This window comes from Prionailurus viverrinus, chromosome D2, assembly GCF_022837055.1.
Source record: "Prionailurus viverrinus isolate Anna chromosome D2, UM_Priviv_1.0, whole genome shotgun sequence".
Taxonomy (NCBI): Eukaryota; Metazoa; Chordata; class Mammalia; order Carnivora; family Felidae; genus Prionailurus; species Prionailurus viverrinus.
Window position 1 is genome coordinate 75,434,546 of NC_062571.1, and position 23,863 is coordinate 75,458,408.

At 41.2% G+C, this 23,863-nt stretch overlaps 1 protein-coding gene across 3 annotated transcripts in view; it reads right to left on the reverse strand.

The window, feature by feature from the left end:
• Positions 1-2,681: 2,681 nt before the first annotated feature.
• The window catches only part of FAM204A (family with sequence similarity 204 member A), a 31,200-nt gene continuing 10,018 nt past the window's right edge, over positions 2,682-23,863 (reverse strand). For 2 of the 3 annotated variants that reach the window (XM_047825691.1, XM_047825692.1), the window contains exons 6-8: positions 17,729-17,818; positions 3,205-3,311; positions 2,682-2,909 (exon numbers count right to left, since the gene is read on the reverse strand). In XM_047825691.1, the coding sequence (XP_047681647.1) occupies positions 2,858-2,909; positions 3,205-3,311; positions 17,729-17,818 (249 nt within the window). In that variant the 3' untranslated portion in view covers positions 2,682-2,857. Of the gene's footprint in view, positions 2,910-3,204; positions 3,312-4,024; positions 11,299-17,728; positions 17,819-23,863 lie in introns of those variants that run through there. The other variant, XM_047825693.1, reaches the window with a different exon arrangement.

The following is a 23,863-nucleotide window of genomic DNA, read 5'->3' on the forward strand; positions in this document are numbered from 1 at the left end:
TACTGAAAAGAGAGCATTTTAGACCAAAGGTCTCAGGGAAATCAGTAGATTTTAAATGTGAGGTTCTAGGCTGTTACTCAAAGTTCAGATAACATTTTATTCCCACCCCTGGCCTGCCCCTCCCATAGCTGTCTCTCTAAAAAAAAACAAAAAAAAAACAAAAAAAAACAAGTGTGCTTAAAATATGGAGTTTGAGATTTATGATCAGTTGCAGAAACCTGTTTAACTAGTGATTTACAGTTTTGGCCAAGGTATTTAACTCTGTCATCAGAACTAATTATAGCAAACCTGAGATTATACATCCAAACTCTCCTTTTGGTGAAAGAAATAGAATGTTCTGCTGAAAATCAGAAACATCCTGAGGGCTCCCAACCAACTTTACTTCTCAGAACCAGCGCTATAAAACTCAAAATTACTGTTCCTTAGTAAGTTGTTTTAGCCTGAAGTACTTAAACAGTAAATCATAGTTACGTTAATGCCATACCAACGACTTGAAACATATTAATCTCGGTTAACAATAACTGACGTTTACACCCCTCATCTAATTCAGGCACTCGAGCAGTAGTAAACGCACATGCTGAAGCTTCAGGAACTGAAGTTATTACTGATCCAAAAAGAATCCTCATTTCACTGTGGACAGATGGAGAAGACAAATGACTATGCTTTTTGGGCAACATGGGTGCTCTAAGAATAATGTTCCCATTTTATTGCTTTACTGAGCAAAATGTCTAATTCAAATTAAAGCTGGTAAAATAAAACCGGTCCCAAATGACATGTCAGCAGGGTCAATCAAAGACACCCAGCCCCTTCCTCTCCCCCGAACCCCTCTCTTACCCCCACTCCACCTGCTGTACCACATTTTAGAGCTTTTCACAAACCAGGTCCCCCCAGAAATGGAGACTTATGAGATGCGGCTCCCCTCATCGAATGAGTCCGCTGCTACATCCGATTCCACCAAGGCGCCTTCACCGGGTTCAAATGCTCCGTGTGTGTCCGAGCCCGCCCCGGGGCAGGGCGGGGCAGGGCAATTGTCAGCGAGGGACAGGCTGAAGAAGGGCTTCAATGGCTGGACTTCGGGCCACAGGCTCCCTGATCGGCCCCCAGAGAGGCCACTCTGGCAAGGCCTCAGCATGAGCAGAGGTAAAAACATGCCTGCAAGGGTCACTAAATGCTCTCAAGAAGGGGACACAGGAGAAGGAAAATGAGGCAGAGGCTGCAGGGAGGTGCTGTCTCCGGGCCCGGTGTGCCCAGACGTCTACGCCACCCGCCTGCCCAACAGCTTCTTCCTGTTTCAGACAAAACACCGAACCGTGTAACGGCACATCCCCCATGATGGATTTTTTTAGGGAAAAGATTCCCATACTGTCAGTCTGTATTCACCTATTAGGAGTTTGAAAGGTAATGTCGTGGGTAAATGCAACAGGAGATATTAAATCATAAAACGTGAGATCTTCCAGTATTTGGCCTGGACACCTTTTCGTGATGAATTCTGTAAGCAAAACACAACCTCCTAAAATCTTGCTTTTTCCATACTGGCTTTTCTCACCGAAGCGGAAGCAAGACAGGATTTTTATTCTCTTAAATACCAACTGGTTATTGACTTATTCCAGAACACAGAAAAAACATTAAACACGCTACCATAAGTTATGAAAATTTTGTTGCTACTGTAAGTCTAAAAATAACAAAGTAATAATATTGAAACGATCATCATGACTCATTTTCTGTGTTCCTGAATTTATATTCTCAACCCCGAGGAAGTTTACACCAGACAGCTAGAAACCCTCTGGCGGAGGCTGAGGAAGGCAGGTGAACGGCCGAAAGCTGTGATGGGCAATTCTTCCCTCTTCTAAGCACTGGGCAGGGAGGGGCCAAACCAGCCAACGTCCAGGCCTATTTGCCAGCTTCTTACGGGATTTCTCAAAGCCCCTCTAGGAAGGCCTATGAAACACACATCTAAGAACAACTACTTCCCCCGGCACCGATCCACCACACCCTCATTAACACATCGAACCTTTTAAGAAGGAACGGGGAAGAGGAGTAAAAGTAATCAAACTATGTTCCTGGAAGGTTCTAAGTTATACTGTCTGGAGGTAGTCGTAACTGGCTAGTACGGTTGTGCCATTTTCTCTAAGAGCCGTATCACAATTTAAGGAACAACAAGGCTGAGAGAGATATTTAGGAGGACATTTCCAGGCCGAGCTAAAGTTAAATCCTCCTCCAAATACTACTTTCTGCCCTTCTTAAAATTATGGTATTTTATCTCAAGGTATACAAAAATTAATCAATTGCTTTCATCATTTGATTGGGAAATATCAACTCTATTCCCTCCAATAAAGAACCAATAATTACTTTTATGACATTAAGATAATTCAAGTCATCTGTAAAAGTATCGGTTGAGACGTTCTCGCACTTACGACTAATCCTTCGTAAACAAACACCAATCTTACAAACACAACTGCAGACGAAGTACAGGTACGCTGGGGACAGATAAGGAAGTACGAGGAGCTCACTGACTATGCTACACCGAACAGACGAAAAGTAAAATTGACTTCATGCTGGAGGGTTACATAAATAAATAATTAACAAAATCCTATCTTTCTTCCTGGTACGTATACTTCGATCTCGTGCACAAATAACAGAATGCTCCACTTCATTCGTGTCAACAGAATGAACTCTCTAGAAAAAGACTAAAAAGGTTTAATAACCAAACCCCACATTTTACGCTTATGTTTCTGGCTTCTGGCAGTTCCCTGACACAGTTAACATCGGCAGGAGTATCTTCTCAGTCAACTGAGCAGCTGAAGACTCAAAGAAAAGCCCAAGTGAAGACTCAAATGCCTTGAGGAACGCTGGCACGCTACATATATCCCATGTTGCTCTTGGTTTCCCATCTCTTCTTTGCTTCAAACCTAAAATAGAAAACATAAAAATCTCAATTTATTTCTAAACACTTTCCTAAACACGCTCACTCGGTGCCAAAGTAAAATAAACCGAAACATTTTTGCATACTCCACTGATGACAAACTAAATATGAAAAGGGATGAAGAAATGCCCCCGTGTTTATAATCTGATAAACGTGCAGCAAAGACACAAGGACTAAAATGAGTGAACAATCACACACAAACCGGATTCACACAACGGATCCCGGGATTTCTGTAATTCCTATGAAGTTATTAGAATTGCTAGTAAAAATCTTAAACTCACCCCCATGCAAGCTTCTTCTTTTTTCGAGCAACCTGTGAATTTTCAGCATCCCGTTTGGCTTTTACAAAGTTGTGGCAGGCAACCGCTTTAGCAATTTTCACACCAAGCTAAGAATTACAAAGGAGAAAACCAAACAAACAAAAAGGTGAAAATAAATATTCCAGCTGATACAAGAATTACAGTAATACAAACACTTGAGAACTTGCGGCTAAGCCAGCCATACCTGCAAATCAGAAATTCTTATGCTCAGGCCCCCGTGAACAAGCAAAGTAAACAAATGCACTCCGTGTGGCCCATACTTCCCTCACCTCCCACAGGCCCCAGACCCCGGTTGTGCCAGTCTCCTGGATGGAAATCCTTCCCAAACAGAGCCCCTCGAGGGTCCACAAGCATATGATGAAGATCTTCAAGCTATTCCAGCATTTCAGTAGGCCAAACAGGAATTTACCCCTGATAAGGCTGCGCAGACTGACAGAGACATCAAGTTTCTTTGCTCTGGGCTAGAATTACAGCAACTCAGTATGGTCACATCAGCTATCTCCTGCTGATCAGAAGCTCTGATTGGCAGTCATAGATGTGATTAATAAAACATGGGAAAGCTAATTACTGCTTCATAAACGCACTTTGCATGATGGGCAACAGCTTTTAATTCACCAAGAGAGAAGAGAATATAAGGGGTGCTAAGAGGTGAAAAGGCTGGGCACGTGGACCACAGTACCTAAGTGCTTCCTCTGCAGGCCCCTCTACTCCTGCTCCACCTGACGCCTATCTGCCCCGGGCCGGTAAGGTCAATGAAAACCAAGCCTCCTACCCACCCCACCCCACCCCACCTCTACCTCCTAAGTTTTCTCTAAGCCAGCCTAAAACAGTCTCTGTGTCTGTATTTCTCCGGCCCTTCAGCCTCTACGCCATCATCTTCGGTTCCCACACACGGGCCTACACACGGCTCTCTGGCTGCAGAACTGTTCCTCAGAGAGTATCTCCAGGACAGGATGGCCATCTTCTAGTTCTAGCGGCTCTGATGTTAAAAACACCTGCCTATATGAACAGCTCAGAGATATCTGTGAAGAACCCAGGTTGAACAACAAAGGCTAAATACACATCTCCTTCTGGGGTCTCTTTCCCTTTCTTTCCCTGGAGTCACCCTAATGAACGTTACCGGACAACAGACTTGCGGAAGAGAAGGAAGGACCTGGAAGCCGCTGTCGAATCAACGCGTTAAAGCCCGAGTTTTAGGGATCTGCTGGCCAACGGTGAGGCATCATGGGTGGCTAAGACCACACGCATGAGAAGTTGATTTAGGAAAATGAGGCTTCACATGCTTGACATTTCTTTCAGCTCGTTTCGGAGAAGAGTTTCCTTTAGGATGAAACGAACATGCAGGAATCAAGCACTGCTCGGGGCTTATAAATGAGGGCATAGAGTGGTTTGAGTTTCCAGTCCAGGTAAGAATACGCACCAAGAATGGAAGCAACCCAACAATCAAGCCAGAGGGCTGAACTGGTCAACACCAACAGCACAGGCACCGATGAAAGAATGATCAGCTGTGACTCGAGGGCCCACCTGGGGAGGCAGACCAACCTCAGAGTCTCAAAATTCGTACCAACGCGAGCAGCACTTATCTTTTTCACAGGACAGTATTCACTCAACAAATATCAGGAGGGCGCAAACGCATGGCTTTGCCAGGCACTGTTCTAGGCACCGGAGACACAGCACTGAACAAAACCAGGCTTCTTTTCACACTGGGGGCTGGGAAGAAGGGGTCGCCACTTGCACTGCTTCAAAACTGGCCTTCTCTTGGTTGTCTCTTGGTTTCCGGTTGTTCATCACAGAAAAGTTCAGATACGTCAGCTAAGAAAGGGCTAAGAATCAAAGGGCTACAGCATCATCATCTCCAGGGAAAATGAAACGGGACGGGAGCCAAGTGGCCTATTTATCATTAAGATGGATTCCCCCGAAAACCTTCCCATCTGCCATAAACGTGAAAATCAGGTCAGCACCTGTCGCGTGAGGCCAGCCGCAAGTACACTTATCAGACAAATCCCCGAATCCCACTGGCTGCCCTTGGACTTTTTGTTCCGCTTCTGGTCGGCTGTGGCATGGCTGGGCTCTCTTCCGTCTCGTGGTGCCGGCCTCTCAGCGTGTGACTTTCGGGTTCGCGGCGGCAGAGGAAGGGGGCGGCCGGAGGGTCTCACACTGGCTCTCAAACGCTTTGGCACGGAAGTGACACACGTCATGTCTGCGCACTGCCCTCTGGTCGCGACTACCCACGCAGTTCCCCCTGAAGCCGGGCAGCCGGGGACGTCGGGTGCTGCGGGCGAGCAGGGGAACAGCGAGTGCACCTATTGAACGGCCTACTGTCGTAAAACCCAGCTGGCTACCTGTGCACGTAGAACATTCAGTATCTTCCCTGCCCCTCACCCTCCAAAAGGTAAAACGTGGAACTCTGCGTTTTCTACTTCACCATATTCCTATGTGTTACGTATCAAATGCCAACTTGGTACGGGAGAGTTTTGCCAAGCCCACCTCCCAACAGAAGTCCCAGTCGCCTAGTTCATCTCCTATTGAAACCGAGCCTGTGCAAGGAGGATAAAACAAAAATGGTCCAAACCATATCCGCCATGTACCGTCAACCACGTGAAAACATTATTTCCTAAAACCGCTGTAAATTAAGAGGTAGTTTACATGTTTAACTTACTGAGATTTTCCAACGTGGGTTTTCTGGATTGGGGATTGATAAACCAAAGAGTATCTCAGCGTGTTCGACTTAAATGGGACTCTTCATCTCAACGCGGTCATGCGCTCTAAGAACGTAAACGCTTTTCATTTTCTGGCAACGTTCAGGCCAAGCCAGCGCACTCAGCACCGCAGTAAGGATTTAGAGCATACATTCCACAAGACATGGTATGAATCTGTTAACAGTAATTCATTAAAGTGCATGAAACATGTATTTACATGAGAGGGCTCCAGCATTTCTGTGGACTAAGTACATATAATAAATGACTGGGTACGTAGGCAATACTTTCAAACAGACCTCTTCGGGTACAAAGTGTATTTTCTAACTGTATTTTGCCTTGGGTTAGGTTAAATGGAATGTTCTTCGACTGATAAACATTCAACAAGCCTGGTCTATGTATTTACAGAAAGAATCTTTTAGCTTGTAATGATGATGAAAAGTCATATCAATTTTGTGTCCTTCACACGCTTAAAATGTGTCTCACTTATTCCTGTGGGGAAAGAAAAAAAGAACGGAAGTATTTGGAAATATGAAAGGATAATAAGATCTTCTATGGAAGAGACAGTTGAGAAGAAACTCATTTTCCCAGGCAAGATGACGAAGCCAAGTTCCCGGAGATAAAAGAATATCGTGCTATGTTTCAGTATTACAAATAACACAGGCCAACGAGAATCCTTTCACTCCTGTAAGAAGAAAAATGCATCCTCATGCCCAAAGTAAACATCACAAAAGCTTGGCCGATGGTTTTTATATTAAAAAAAAAAAAAAAATGTTTTGGGTCATCAGATAACTATAGCAACACAATGTGGCAAGAAAAATTTTTAAATGAATAAAAATATATACAGAATTTCTTGTATGTGTAGCCAAAGTATCAGCATTTTCCATATAGAACATCCAATATTTTGCTGCATTTTAATTAAGGTGTCTAAACATTATCACAAAGAACTGCAAATTGGTCAGAGCAAGCGGTAAGGAAAATTAAGCTCTAAAGGCTTTTTATCACCATATTTCAGGAACCAAGGGTGTAAAATGTTCTAATTTGGGATATATTAAAAGCCATAAAAGGTCTTTCAAAAAGATTAATGGTACTTTGCTTGGATTTAAGATAAGGGCTTTAGCTGGTTGGAAAAGCAGGGCCCTGGCTGGACCCTTGGGGCATTCATCTTTACAGACACTTGGAAGATTTGTAAAAGCGTCTGCATAACCTCAAGCAAGTGCACGGCGACATTTTTTTAATTCCTTTCAATTTTACAGGTTTCGCATGTGTAAATCATATTGGGTTGTAAAAGAGATATAATGGCGCATCTTGTAACACGGTAGAGATTTTTAAAAGACAAACTTTCAAAATAAAGTTGGTTTTTCTTGCTAAGCCTTTGCCATTCTGAAGTTTGCTGATAATCATCTGAAGCATCTGATTCAAACAGCTTAATCTAGCATAACTGTAAACTTCTTATCCATTTCATAAAATATTTTACTCATCTCAAAATTACTAGCTTGTAGCAGATTTATGAAGTTTTCCTCCCTTTTGAACACTTTCAAGGCACTTATTTAAAAATACCAATTATCATACTTTAACTTTTTATGGAATAATAGGTCTCTATGAAAAATATTTATGCCATTCTCTTTTGTTCTTTAATTAAATGAAAACAGATGTTTTCTGAAGTAAAGCGGAACCATTACTGGAGTACTTAAAGTGTTAAGGTCTTTAATTTTTATATCAGTTTGGTCGACAATTCCTGATTGTCTTTACTCAAGCTCAACATTAATGTCAAGCGAGTTACCTAGGAGACGAAAGAGATCAAAGAGACAAAAACCCCTCCAATGTCTGATTAATCAAGCCTGCAAACAGCTTATTTCTTTTAGCCTGCATGCAAGTATGAAAATGAGATTCTGGGAGCCGAACATTGTGCAGATTTGTTCATTCTTATCAGAACAAAGCCAGCGGCAGCTTATTTCATGGATCATTGGCACTGTCATCAGTGCTACACAGAACGGGTGACAGCTCCTCATTTTGAGGCTTGAACAAAATTAGCAAAAAGTCGGCACAAATTAGCCTCTCATCTTTTTGGTAATATGACATTATTCATTTACTTTTTATCCAATTTTTAATTTTTTCCTCGTCAGCTATCCCCTTCTAGTGTCTCTTGCATGGCATCATAAAACGCCTTCTTAAAAACAAGCAAAGAAATAGCCAAAGTTGAAATAACATGGGAAGTTCAAAAAGCAAATAAGAAAAAGCTCTTCCAGGAACTGATAATGCTTTGTGTTTTCTACAACTTTCAGAACTTTGCACTCATATGGATAAATAGCTCAGGACACCGTGCAGTTCAGGAGTTTCGTGGAATCTGTAGCATATTTCGATACAGAGTATGATGTGGCTAATGTGTTTCACTCAAACCACAATTCAGTGTGGTGTGTGCTATAAAGTACACTCGGGGCGTCTGCGTTTGGACCGGTACCCCTCCGCGGCCCCACCTGAGATGCCAAGGCTGTGACGGCTGCAAACAGGCTATGCTCCGCCCAATCATTTAAACTCCGACCTGACTTCCAGTCGTCCTCTCTCTGTTACAGTCAACGGCCTAACCTCACTCACTGTCATCTCCAAAAGCACACGCACACACTTACACATCTGTGTGATGGTACAAGCACCTATCATTTATTTTATACCTACAACTGCCTATCAGTTAAAGCCAGGTAGTTTTTACTTTCAAAGCATAACCCAACAAGTTCTGTTTTAAAAAACACGTAAGTGTATGTGTGTGTGTGTGTGTGTGTGTGTGTGTGTGTGTGTGTGTGTGTGTGTATATACACACACACATGCGCGCGTGTGTATATACATATACATATATATACGTATATATTATTAACCCTGCAATTTATAAAAGTAGTATGTATTCGGTCTGTAAAGTGTAAGAAGATATACTTTGATTCATATACTCAACTTTGATTTCATAGTGAAATAGTTTATATAACACCTGTTTTAATGATGACTATTAAGGCTTCAAATTATATGTAGATTACTGTATTCCAAAGGAGGGTGAAAAGACGTTATACTGTTGAAATTACTCCTGGATATAGATGATTTATATTCAAGCAACTTATCCCATTCATAAGGGAAAAAAAAGCATTAAAAAATTAACCATAAGCTGTTAGATGCTTTACACAGTCCCCATAAGAAAGACAGTTTTTTTTTTTAAAGAACTGTAGTACTGTTTTCAGCAATTTCTTTATCTCTGTTCTTCTAAGTAAGAAAGCTTATTAACAAGCTTTGAACTTAAAATCACATTTACAATAATGTGCCATCAACAGTTTTATAAGCTAATTAGAAAAAGATTAATTAATGACTGGCTGCTAATAAAATGGCAATCATGAAGAAAGAAACCAAGGGTGCTAAGCTTCAACTACCACCAATTAAGAGCTAATTACAAACAAATTATATATGTGTTTTGCTGTGGGCTTTAATTTACTAAAATGGTTTTAATTAAAAGAGAAAACATGCTGATTAATTGAACTGCAGAAAAAATCTACAGTATAAACTGTGCTTTGTCTGTCTCTTTAATTAGACTTGTAACATCTGAAATCTTTTCTTAAGGTTTGTTAAAAGCACAGATAAACATAATTAAAAGAGAGCATAAGGAACACCATTCTAGGTGATCACCCAATCATACCCCAAAGGTTAAAAGAAAATATCCTCAATGCAAGGAGATAGGAGTAAGCACCCCTAAAAACCGGAGAGAAAAACCCATCACTCAGTACCATTTTTATTTTTCCCATATTAAAATGCTCTGACTTCAAGCCTATACACAATTTTTATGAGGATGAATAGATCTTTAGCCTCAATGTAAAGGAATTCGAACAGCTGGACCTTCCCTTACCTGGACAGGCAGGGCTTATTTTCCATACATTGTGCTAACTGTTCATCTGTATGAGACTACTGAAATTACTTCTAAGGACTGAGGAGAACAAGGCTTCAAAGAATTAAAATCACCATTTAAAAGTCCCCTGGACTACGTTCAGACTACAAAATGACACACAGAAGAACATTTAAATTACAAAACCACTGAGAAATGACCAAAGTTAATGAAAGTAAGTCAGTTCTAGATGAGCCTTAGCAGACACACGTCGCCCCGCCACAGCAGAGAACACCCAACCTCCCCAGGTGGCTGAGCACGCTGTGACAGCAGTAGGCTGCCCTGGGAGGGCTTTTCCCTCCCCAGTGTCCTAGGTTCCTTTCCACTGCCAAGCAGAGAAATATACCACAAAGAAAACGGTCCTAAACTCTCCTGACTGGAAAGAGGAAAAAATAAAAAATAAAAATAAAAAAAACAAAAAAGAAGGAAGAAAAAATAAGGGACAGAAGGCAGAGCAGTAAAATTTCAAAGACAGACATAAAATACACTTTGCCAGAGAGTTCGCAGGCATTAGATGACTTGTATGTAATAACGTATCCTTCATACACACCTCCTGGTCCTAGCAACAAAAATAATAACCCTGCTGTAAAAATGAAATGTTGAAATGAAGATATTTTAGAGTCTATATATTTGTAATACTTAATGCACTTTACTTTGTTTACCCGATCTTCAGTGGCAAGAGATCACAGTAATTAAGAAAATACAAAGTACCTGCCATCCTTCTTAGGGTCACATATCCCAGTGGTGAATTCTTGTAACAGCTAAAGGGAAAATACATTCAGCCTCGTATCTGAAGGAACCGTTTTACCTTTGGAAACACGGTTGTTAAGATATTTCTACCCAAGAAAAGTATCCACAAAAATGAAAAGAAAATAATTTTGCCCTCCAGATTATAAAATAAACGAGCTTAGAACGACAAGATTTGCTTCACTGTAATAGGTCTTTCAATTCAGCTTTTATTTATTTATTTTTTGGTATGTAATGCAAACACATTGGCTTTGAAAACAGCACTGCTCAAGAGTAACTTTAAGCTTCCCAAGTTTGACAGAATCTCTATTTCAAAAATTTAAACAAATATTTCAATTCTGAATTCTATATAAGATAATGTTCCAGGTATTCTGATAGGTAAATCTGACAAAATTGTATTATCTGGGGAGGGTGGGGTCATTGAAGCTCTTATTCCATTAAGATGACAGTGCATGTACGTCAACAGAAAACTAAAAACCAAAATGAAGAGACTGAATTGTAGCCAGAGTCCCCTCTGAGAAACCAAAGCCTAACGATGAAGCGCACCGGAAAAATTCTGAATGCCAGAGCAAGTGCCGTAGCACCCGAGCATTTCTGAGAAAGGACGTCTTAGATGTGAACATAAAATGCAGAAACTATCTCAAATGTATATATACCCTTCTTCAATGAGAATGCCTTCAGAGTTTTGAGGAAATTGCTCTAGAAATAAAGCATAGGCGACAAATTAATAATCTCCCCAAATTAAGAGAGCATTTATTTAACTAGGAAAGAACACAACCCCATCAATTCAAACATCAGGTTTTTCAAAAGGCCATTCCTACCTTTATTTAAATATTAACAAACTATCTATATTTCAGCATTATTAACTTTACCTATGTTTCGGAATCCAAAACTTTAAGTAGCCTTAATTTAACAAAGTTAAAATTTAATTCTCAGTTTAATTCATACTGCCAATGTAATATCCTTTCTAGGTTACACAAAATAATTACAATCTTACAACACGAAGCACTGACGTTTTCAAAGAATTGAGTTTAGTTGTTGCTGTCAAAGGCCGTCCTATTGGGAGTCATTTACAGAAAAAGTATTCTTTCAGGGTGTAAGCTATACAAAGTTCAAACGAAATTCACAGGCAACCTCTACTCCCCATTCATTCCTACTCGGACACTGCACACTTGTAACTGAAACCAACCTGAGCTATGTATCCAGTTCATGCAGATGTCATTCATTCCCTGGTAGGAACCCACTGGTGCCAAACCAAGGGGCTTTTATTTATCTGTGTCAGGCTAACAGGAAGATGCCTAGAGAAAAATCCCCTTTCCAAAATGTGACATCCAACCTAAGCGCTGCCTACTTAAGTAAACCGAGGCTTTAGCATTTAATCTTAGCCTGTTTGTTTCTACTGATTTCTATAAAATTTGGTATCATTTGGATTGTAAAAAAGATAACGTGTCAGAAAAGACCAGTACCAAAAGATGGAATTTGTTCAGGATCACTATTGATGAATGAATGGAATGTACTTCCAATTCAGGCCTGAGGTTAACAAGTCACAAATATGCTCAAATACTTTGTGTGTATGTGTAAATGATACTTTTTGTAAAAAAACTTTTTTTTTTCAAATTAGAACAGTTTCATCAGTATGACACAAACCCAAGTATATTTCTCCTCTCTATCTCCTCCAAGATTGTTAATGGAAAACAAGTATTTAATCAACAGGAGGGACAGTCCCAAAGCAACTACATTACAACATGGCAAAACCAAAGATGTTAGCACAGTCAAGACTTCAAACATGTGAATTTGAGCCTTCCCCTAAAACCAGATAATATATATCTTTGATGTCATCATAAATTTAAGGGAATATGATTCTGGGAAAAGTATGCATTTGCTTTGTCACAAGGACAGCGCATGGACAACTGGCAGACCGTTGTTTCGTTTTGTTGTTGGGGAACTATGTTCAAGGCCCATTCTCAGGCATGGTTCTACTTTGGGCTTCATTTTTTTTTCAATACTCATGCTGCCCTATTAGTTTCACAGGCTTATAAATGTTAAACATCAAAAATTAGTTTCACTTATTATGGTTGGAAAAGGCTTTAAGAACTCTGGGGTCTGTGCCTCTGAGCAAAGGCTTTATCAGTAGGTCCCAGTCACTGCTTCTTGAAAAAAGAAAACGGGACTGATTAAAAACCAATATACCTGATTTCCAAAAGGACACCTACCATGCACGTATACATTTAATTCATAAAGGGTTTCTGCCCCAAACTCACAATTACTTATTTCTCAAAATCCCATCTCTCATATCCATGGTGATTAGCACCAAGGGGATAAATATGAAAAATTAAATCCCAAACTAAACTATTTATTCAAGAATTCCATCTTGATTACTTTAGTCATTCTTCACGGGTGTTTAATTAACACGACATCAGTATCTTTCCAATGTCTGTGCCTGAACAGCAAACACTTTCCAGATGTTTTGCCACTCACTTATACAAGGAAAATAAGAGAATTTTATTTTTTCTTGTAATCAGAATTCTGTAACACCACACTAAATAAGTTAATTTATTTTACTAAAACAAGGCATTATATTTATATGGAAGCAAGAAAAGAAAAAAAAAACACTTGAGGAAAACATTTCATCCTTACAAGTGATGAAAATATCCTGTATTTCTGAAGCAATCTCACTTGTCATAAAGGTAACAGGAAATCACACCCTTAAAATGGAAAATACCTAGTCAGTGCCATGCAATTCCCATTTCTAAAACAGCAGCATAACAACACAAAGCACAAAAAAAAGAAACCTAATATCCTCAAAGAAAACACACGTCTCTGCAGCTGGGAAGGCACATCTTCCGTGCTTTCTGACATGCGCCTTCAAACGGCAGAGAAAGGGAAGCTCACAAGCGATCACTGCTAGCGGGGAAGGCATCCCTCCCAAGTGCGTCATTTAAAAAAACTATATCCAATTCTCGACTGTCCAGGTTTTTCTGCGAGATTCAACATATACATAGAAGATTACATAATCCACTATCTCATTCAAGACAAATTTTGGGTTTAGTTTGCCAGGTAAAGATGAAAAGTTCAATCACATAATGTTTTAAAGATCTGGTTTGGCAACCACCATAATAATAACCGTCCCAAAGATGAAAAGAATTAGCAGTAGATGCTAAACCTACTGGGTAAAGTATAATGAGAAATAGAATATTTACATAGTCTCAAATTCTCTCCCATCTCTCCATGAGATATGTATTAATTACATAAGGGACAACAGTCACGTTACAATAATGTGGAGAAACCTGGTGACACCACCTTAACCAAAAACTCAAAGTGACATCAAAAATTGGGACAGACAGATATCATGTGCCTCCTGATATCTTGCATTGAGAAGAACACAGAATCATTTCTGCAACACCCCTGCCAAAAATGCATGAGGAAACATCAGACAAACCAAAATTGAAGGACATCCTAGAAAATAACTGGCCTCTACTCTTCAAAAATGCTAATGTCCTAAGAAATACAGACTGAGGAACTTTCCAGATTAAAGAAGAATAAAGAGACATGACAACAAAATGCAATGTCCTAGACCAGGAAAAAGAAACTGTTCTTTTAGCTATAAAGGAAATCTGTGAGACATTTGGCAAATCTAAATGAGGTATATAAATTAGAATGAATGGCAAAGCAAATGTTAAACGTTAACATCTTGGGTATCTGGGTGAAGGTAAATAGAAAATCTTTTCATAAACTTCGCAACTTTCTGAAAGTCTAAAATTATTTCAAAATAAAACTTTTTTTTAAAAAAAATCAAATGTATTCAACTCTTAAAATTTTAGCATTACTAACTTTACCTATGAAAAACATAGAGCCTGCAGTAAAGTGAATGCTTCTCTCCGAATCACCCTTGCCTCAGGTGGGGGTGCTAATGAACTGAAAAAGCCAAAAACCAGAAAAACAGCCAGCCACGGATGGGTCACGTGGAGCCCACATTTTAATGCTGTAGACGAGGCCTTGCATTCTTCTTTCTTCTGTTAATAAGCAAGGACCTGAGAAAACCTACTGACCTGGGGCCACTGGATGAGTCACAGCCAACTTGTTATTTGGTAGAGATCACAAAATAAACAACTCCTGGGTCTTCCGAAAGGAAGAATGGACAAGCACCAACCAGGGTACACCAGTCCGTCCCATGATCTTTGGGACAGACGTAAAGATAAAGAAGTCTACAGCGTTTCTGAAAACAATCAGGAAGCCACACCCTAAGGCCCTGCTTGTTTTTATTAGGCTTCTATCCTTGGCTTTACTGGAACTATACAGTCATCTCGGCGATCAGCCACACGCTGATGGTATAGCATTCGCTGGAGAGCAAACAGGAACAAACACCCACAATTTTTAAAGGGCTTCAAGAGACACGTGCTCAAGCACGTGTCACAAAATGCACTTTAGTGGTATATGTTAAGTACCGGTTCTCTAGGGAGCCTTGCTTCTGACCCAAATGAGAGATTCAGAAAAAGCTGCCAAAAGCTTCCATACCTACCTATTTACAGGTGACCAAGACCAGTGATTGGTGTTGCCGCCCTAAACACCTGCAGTCTCTGAAAGTCTCTGCCACTTATGTCTTCAGCCACTCCTCCCTACCTCCATCATGTGTCCCTACCTCCTACTGTGTCCACCCCTCCCTACCCTTACAGCCATACTACTTTACTCTCTTCCAGCCCCATATGCATGTCCCTCCCCACCCTCCTCTGACATTTCATGGTGGACTCCCCCAAATTTGGAGATGATATAAACTACTGATATAATTTGCTACATTGTGTATATTTGCAGGCTACCCAAGACGCTTACCTACTACTTCTGACAACAGCTCTATGGAAAACTAAGTGCCAAGTGCCAAAACAGAACCAACAAACACTAAGTGCTCTCCTGCTGAACAGAATTTTAAAGATGGGTCTTTTGACACACAGCTGATTGTAGAGATAAGTGCCAAGTACCTATCAAATTGAAGAAGCCACTCTACTAACTGCCAGCTAACACTTAAGTCCAACTGAGGTTGCAGGACCATTCAACACACTATCAAATTCATTTCGTTAAAAGGTTATCCCTGAATCTTTCTATTTGAAAACAGAGTGATAAAATGCTATTCTATCCAATGAAGGCTATAATCAATAAAATCAAAACACGGCTACTCTAAAGATGAAAGAGAGCAAATGTCAAACTTACAGCACAAGAAACATAAGCTGGGAAGGGAAGAATGAATTTTAACAGAAAAAAAGGAAACTGATTTTTTTTAAATGTCGCTTTTTTTTCCCTAAAGTTTTTCTTTCTTTCTTTCTTTCTTCCTTTCTTCTTTCCTTCCTTCCTTCCTTTCTTTTTTTAATGTTTGTTTATTTTTGAGATCAGGACCTGGGCCAAAGCTGGCCATTCAATCGACTGAGCCACCCAGATGCCCCAAAATGTCACTTTTTGAAAGGCTGCATAACTGCCATTTATGCTGCTTCTTACCTATGTCCCAAACTCAAGCTCAGAACTTCATAATTTCCTTTAGATTAGCCGTTAATAAATACACAGACACATTATAAACAGAACTATTTAACGTGACAACTGATTTTAAAGGCCTATGAGAAAAAAAGGTAACTTCTGAATCCCTGAGCCTCACTTCTGAACTTGTTCATTTCCCTACATAAAAACCCCAGATACTTATGGCCTGTAGCCAAGAACAGAAAACAAACCAGCAAACAGCCATCAACAGATTGTCTGACACTGGAAGACAGAAGGGTGAGATGGTGTTTCCACAGAAGAATTTACCGAAATAGTAATTCCATCGTTAATCTCAGTGTAGAACAAATGTTCACCTGCAGGCAAGTAAGAAAGAATAGCACATGTGGCCAACAGTTTACACAGATGACCTATGATGCTGCCTATGTAATTAAACACCAGGGAGTAGAGTTTAAGAATAAGGTGAAGTTGGGACGCCTGGGCAACTCAGTCAGCTAAGTATCCAATTCTTTCAACGTTTATTTATTTTTGGGACAGAGAGAGACAGAGCATGAACGGGGGAGGGGCAGAGAGAGAAGGAGACACAGAATCGGAAACAGGCTCCAGGCTCTGAGCCATCAGCCCAGAGCCCGACGCGGGGCTCGAACTCACGGACTGCGAGATCGTGACCCGGCTGAAGTCGGACGCTTAACCGACTGCGCCACCCAGGCGCCCCTAAGTATCCAATTCTTGATTTCAGCTCAGGTCGTGATCTCATGGTTTGTCTGATCGAGCCCTGAGTCGGGTTCTGTGCTGAGCGTCGAACCTACTTGAGAGTCTCTCTCTCCCTCTTCCCCTCCCCTGCTCATGCGCTCGCTCTCTCAAAATAAATAAACCCTAAAATTAAAAAAAAAAAAAAAAAAAAAAAAAAAGGCAAAAGCAAAGAAAAACAAAAAGAAGTAAGTAGGCAGCTTACCCAAAATGGGAAAGCTATGGTCGATCTTTTTTCCCAAAGAGGACAAAAAAGAACCACAAAACAACACTAACAACAATAAAACATACGCCAGTATGAGCTCTTAGCTCTTGCTTAGTGACACCTGACAGCAATTCCCAATTGGAGAAATATTCCCCCCAAAAGGTGCAGGCCGGAATCTTCTGGAAGCCTTGTGTACTTGGAAAAAGAATATGCGATATATCTACTAGTTTTATACTATAGACTATAAGTTTTAAAAAGCTGAAAATTATTTAGGGCTGAGGGAGAAATTCAGAAATGCAGTAAGAAAGCGTGTGGGGGAGCGAGGGCCAGGAGAACGTTGAGAGATGTGGCACACAGCTGCCCTCAGGGAGAGTTAAACTGAATTAAAGATGCAAATGGAAAAAGAAAGCCAGTCTTTTCATCATAACTGGCAAAAAGCTCTCTGAAACCTAGGTGAAATCTAGGGTTGAATATCAATCATGGATTATTTCCACCACAAGTTTCAAACCAGAATGACTTAAAAACATTAAAGACAAAAGTAAAAGCCAGCATTTCAGCATAAGTGGCAGAATAAGAGGGAAGAAAATGGGCGGAAAAGAAAATCTAAGATCAAATATTTGAATACTGAACTTACTCATGATCACAAAAAGAATGCACATTTATTTTAGAAAATCTGCAAATACCAGTTTGACTCACCTCTCGCGTGGCCAGCTGGTTGCTGAGTTCCTCTGCCTTCTCGATGTCCCACTCTTCCACAGCCTGGTCGATGCTCTTTTCAAGGCCGGACTAGAAAGTAAAGAAACCTAAAACTTAAAGGCAGGAATGAAAGGCAAACATTTGCCAGCAAAGACTATGTCACAGGATTACGCCGAACACGTTGCATACTTAGGTCATTTAATTTTCACAATGAGCCCTGTGGCAGTCTGTACCATTCCCATTTACTGAGGAGAAGGCCACGCAGAGAGATCATAGGGCTTTTTCGAGGTCCGATAACTTCTTGAACTAAGAAAGAGGAGATGCCAATCCAGACTTCTGTGACTTCAAGGACTACTCTTTCCCTTACTAACCATACAATGTTAATGATAATAATGGTTAAATCGATGGCATGCTTATTATTATTACTGGCTTAGTACTATAAGAAAGCTCATTTACCCTCATAACAACTCCACAAAACAACACTGCTATCCTGTTTTGAACACGAGGAAACAGAGAGGCCTCAGACTAAGTAGGCCAAGGTCACAGAGTCTGTAAGTAGTAAGGCTATCACTTGAACCTGGGTGTGCCCAGAGCCTGTGTTCTCAACCACCCCTTTCCTCTGCCTCTTTTCTCTACTGCCCCCTCCTGTAGCCTAAGGCCCTCCTTCAACAGCCCGTCTAGTCTCTGACTAGAGGGATTAAGCTGGATATTAAATACAGGAGGAAAGTTACATACCAGAATGATTTTACTTTCCTATGGAAACGTATTTATTTACCAGCTGAAGATGCTTTAGGAAACGATAATTAAAATTTTCATGGGATTACCAAACAGACAAGGTAGGATTCATCACACATTTATGGAAAGACGCTTAGACTTACATAATTGAGTTTTAGCTCGTGGAAATAGTTACTACGGAAAATTAAAAAATTTTTAAATGGTCTAAGACGTTTCTCACAAGAACGTTTTGCCCTAACAATGGCTTAGCGCATGTGTCTTCCACATTTTCAGTTCCCGACTTCTCCCTCATCTCATAAAGGGGACCCAGGAATGCCTCCTCCCGTCAGCCAACTGCTTGATTATACCCATCAACGAGGAGAAATTTCGTTCCTGTGCAGCCTCTGCTGAAACAAGACTTAAAAATGCCCACACATAATCTGCGTAAAAAGATTACAGAACACAGACCCGGGAGGTTATCACCAGGGTCCCTGCTGAGTGAGGATCGTTCTTCCACACAATCCCTCATCCCACCTAAGGAAGGACCTGAGAGGATGACAGCCTTTTCTCTTCCTTGCTCCCAACTGCAGCCCGAGACCATCATTCAATAGCCCTAGTCCCTGAACCCAGGCCAGGTGGCTCTCCTGTCCTTTTCCCATGAGGGTCCTACGATCACTGATCGGTCACCAGCTACTCTTTTTTGTATTTCTGCAGAAACAGTCTCCCATAGTCCTTCTCCTCATAGTCCAAAAAACATGCTGGACTCATTTTTCCAACGTCCTTCATCCTCAGGGACCTCTAACTAATGTCCCACCCCAGAGTCCATACTCTAGGCCGGGGACACTTCAAGTGTGGTCTGTGCACCAGTTCAGGTCTGTGAATGGTGCCAGTCCATGAACTGAGCTTGTGCCAGGATGCAAATCAACTACATGCCTATACAGTTCTGACTTTTTTTTTTTTTTTTTTTTTTTTTTTTAGGGGAAAGGGGTAAGGGAGGAGGACAGCAGGACTTTCTCAAAAAAGAAAGCAGTACACGGAGTTATATTCAGACACAAGCTCTGTATCTCCTGGAAGACCAATACTCTGAATAGGTTTGCTCTGGGCCACGTACTACACATCACCTGAAAGCTCCAGTTCCAAAGCTTTACAATCTGGAATTCTCTCTGAACTCAAGATTCTGTCCTTCCACTTATCCCAAGTCTTTGCAGCCAGTGAACCTGCCTTGTCTTCGTTTGTAACCCTAATCCTGGCACCACTGTATTTATTCCCGCCGTCCTCCAGCCCCTTTCTGGATTCTCCTATCCTCCCTCTCTGACCTACAACCCATGATTAACCTTTTCAAACTCTAAGCCAGCGGTTGTCAAAGTCTAAGTCTGGACCAACAGCATCAGTATTACCCAGGAACCTGTTAGAAATACAAATGCTCTGAATCAGAAACTGGGATCGGGACCCAGAAGTCCACTGATGCTAACTAGGCCCAAGTTTGAGAACCACCGACCTAAGCAATATTTTTCATTTCCTCCAACATCTTACTTTGTTTTGGCCATTCCCAAGCACTTGTTTCTACCACTTTAACACCTAGGTGTCTCAGCAGTGGCAGAGAAAACCCAGTAACTCAATTCACTGGCTTCCACTAAAAGTTGTTTTTCAAACTTAGCTGAGTGGCCGCTGAATTCTGCCCTTGAGAATTCCCACATTCCTCTAAGAAATTGTTACTTTTTTTATTTTTTTAAATCCCCTCAACCCTACCTCCTTCCTTCTCAGATTACAACCCCACCCTCTGCTTCATGGGAGGCTGAGGCAAGGAGAGAAGGGGAAGAGAAGAACCAAAGGTACTGGATGTTCTGTGTCCTTTCTACAACCTTCCCCTCATCCAACCTCACAAGGTGAATCTTCACCCGCACTGTCCCTCTGCCCCTATGGCCTCCGAGAAAGAATCATCTCTTTCCAAAACTAACCCCACCACCTGCGCTCATCACAGTCCTACCTGCTTACCTGTCATGCAGAAGCCTGTGTTTACATGTTCTCCTCTCTCTTTTGTTCATCTTTCTCACCCTACAAACACACCTGTCCACCCCATTCTGGACCTGGGGGTGGACGGCATGACACAGCTTGCTTTCCTTAAACTGATTTCTTCTTAGGCTGGTACTTCATTTCTCTCTTGTAAAACAATGTATCGGTTGCCTCATGTCACCCCCCCCCCCCACAAATTCCATCCTCCATTCGTCTGGTCCACATCCTTCCCTGAAACTTGCTCCCTCTACAGTCACAAATGGCATTTTGTCCTCCTCCTATTTGATCATCTACTGTGTCAACTATACCCTTATTCTTAAAATATCTCCCCAAATACCGACCTTCAATTTCCTTGGAGGCCCTTCATCTTCTCTTGTTGAATTATAACTCTAATTATAACGGTCCTCAAGGTTCTGCGATTGGCCCCCTTTTCTTCTTACTCTTCCCTCTTCTCAGTAACGTACTCAGTCCCAGGGCTTCAATTACTTCTTATAAGCTGCTCTCTGTATCTCTATGTAACTCAAACCATCTGAGCTCTCAGCTATACCAAGATCTACACCTCCAGCTACTTCCTAGTTACCTTCATATTGAAGCCTTGCAAAGGTAGGGTCTCCAACTTTTTGTTATGCCTAAAACCAAGTTCATCACTTCCTTCCCTGCTTCCCCCTTAGAGGTGACCACCCACTGAGTCACCCCTACTAGAATCCTCACTAGTCTTCAGTGCCTCCAATCCTTCCCTTATTTTAACTCTTTTTGTAGGGTATCTCATGCCACCTTCCTGGGCTTCTTCAGGGCCTCGTCATCTCCTGTTTGGAAGATGAGAACCCTCTCCAATCTAGTCTTCTATTTTTCTAAAGTAGAGATACCATGTCATTAGTCAGCTTGAAAACATGATCACTTCTTTATTCCTCTTTATTGCACTGAAATCCCTTCACAATAGGGTCCCCAAATGCTTTCTTAACCCCATCTCAGGCAATGCTATACTTCCCAATCTCTGGTCACATTTACTATTCTTATATGTCCCCTGTGCCTCTGATGTGTTTCTACTGGAAAAATCTTAACCGTCCTTGTACAGCTCATGGCGAATGTTATCGTCTCCACCTTTGCAGGTTCCCTCACCAGTACACACCCACCGATTCTGCTTCACTCTGCCCCGTGGCCAGTACCTAACTGCCTTCCACACTGCTCTCGCCACTCTCTTCAGCACTTGTGGGTCCAACACACTACAGTGAGTTGTGGGTCTGTCTCTCCAGCTGGGTTCCAGGCTGACTAAGGACAGACATGTGTGTCACTGGCGTGGTGTGTCCCAGCACCCGGCCTGGTCTTCTTACATGTTACTGGGTTAGTGATCACAGTGCAATAATCCACGGTTGCATTAATACTGAAAGGACGCCCACCCAAGGGAGGAACATTTATCCACCACTTGGACAAGAAAATTCCACAACAGTAATATTGGGGTATTAATACCCCAATGGTTTAAAAAAGAGTCATATTTTATTGTACTTATTTATATATAAATCTTTCCATTACTAGAATATTCGTTCCTTTAGGGCGTGGAGAATACCTTCTCCATCTTGGACTCCCAGAGCTTAGCACAGTACCTGCCTCTGGACCTTTTTGTTAACTATTTTTACAGTATAAGTAAAGCATTTTATTTAAGAAATGCTAACACAATGGCCTAATGGGCACTCCTTCCTGAACAGAATATTAAGTATCTCCTCAAACAAGTAAGAAAAGAAAATACTAACAGCAAACTCCAGTTTTCCCTGTTCCACAAATTCTGGGGGAGCCAGTGATCTCAACCTTTTATTTCAACAACCTGGTCACTAATAGCATCCATTCTTGGGCCTGTCTGGCTTATTCCACTTATTAGCTCTATGTATTTCCCTCCAATTCCGTAGGCTTCCTAAGATTAGGTAAGTCCTGGCTGCTGCACTCTTTTCCTCCAGAACCTGAGTAACCATACATCCGTGAATAAAAAGGAACCCATTCTACTTCTTACCACCAATACCTTGAATAAACCAATGATCCGCTTGTCAAGTCATTTCGCTGCATCAACTTGCTAACTTAAGTCCTTTGGTTTTTACAGAACCACCATTTCCAGTTAACATCACAAGGGCAGAAAACAAGGATATTCCACTCCTCTAGAAACTTACATCAACCGCTGAGCTTGTAAGTATAATTTTCACTTAAAAATAAGTCAGCTGAAATTACAAATCTATCGCTTCGCCATCAACCCACTCCCATTTCCCCAGCCATTCCCAGCACTGATGTAATACAGTAGACAGAGACTGGAACAGAAGCCAGGAGAGGTGGCCACGGCTCCGGGCAAATGAGATTTCCCTAAAGGAAGGGCAAAGCCTTGGTTTCCTTAAAGAAAAAGAGACGACTGGCTTGATAACCCAAATTGTCTCCTAGAAATAAAATTCCACTTACATGTTCAACTTTGTTTTTAGCTCTTTTAAGTTTTTTTTTTTTTTATTCAACATATTTCACTAGACAGAACTGGGATTTTTTTCTTCCCTTTTCTTTTTTCCTTTTTCTTTCTTTTCTTTTTGACAGTTTATTTAAATAAAATATAATAGTGCCATTTGGCTCTGAAAAATCTCTGATTCTGTATGCACACCCAAACTTTCTGCTTCTATAAGAAGACATTAACATTCCAAATACGCTCGAAATGCTTCACTTGTGGAAAAGCATCCTAAGGTAAAATGTTTCCACTATGTTAAGACCGTAAGTTAATAATGGTTTACAAAGAACATGGCTGGTGAGGTCAGACCCAGAGTTCAAATTTGAGCTCCTCTACTTAGAGCCAAGAAACTCTGGGTGATTCCTAAACCTCTACAGGTTACAGTCACCTCACCCTCACAAAAAAAGTGATACCAGAGTCGCCACAAGTTTATGGTAAGGGTCAAAGAAAATATATGTAAAATACCTAGCAAAAATTTTAGAATGTAGCATCATTCGATAAAGAAGTTGGTCATATTATTTTATCTAAATCAGGGTACCATTATTAAAACCAACATAAGGCTTAGCTCTGTATGGCTACAGACCTCATCACAAATCATCAAGGGCTCAGCTCCAAGCATAAGACCCAAGAATTCAACGTAGAGTCAGTCGGTAGTCTCATGAAGTAAGATTTGAGTATTAAGGCTTTTACAGTCTTAAGTTGGACCCGAGAGTACCTTTCCTGGAATCGTCCATGATGTCTCTCACACCACAGAAGGTGCGAGGAGGCACAGAAGCACTGATGACTCAGCAGGGCCTAGGTGTGCTTCTAAGATGCCTTCCAGCGGGAATCAGAATTTAGCTGAAGCTATCTATACCTCAGTACAGACCAGTTAGGGTGCCAATTTGGCCACAGATGGAAAATCATCGAAGGCCGGTATCTAACAGGTCCCCAACGAG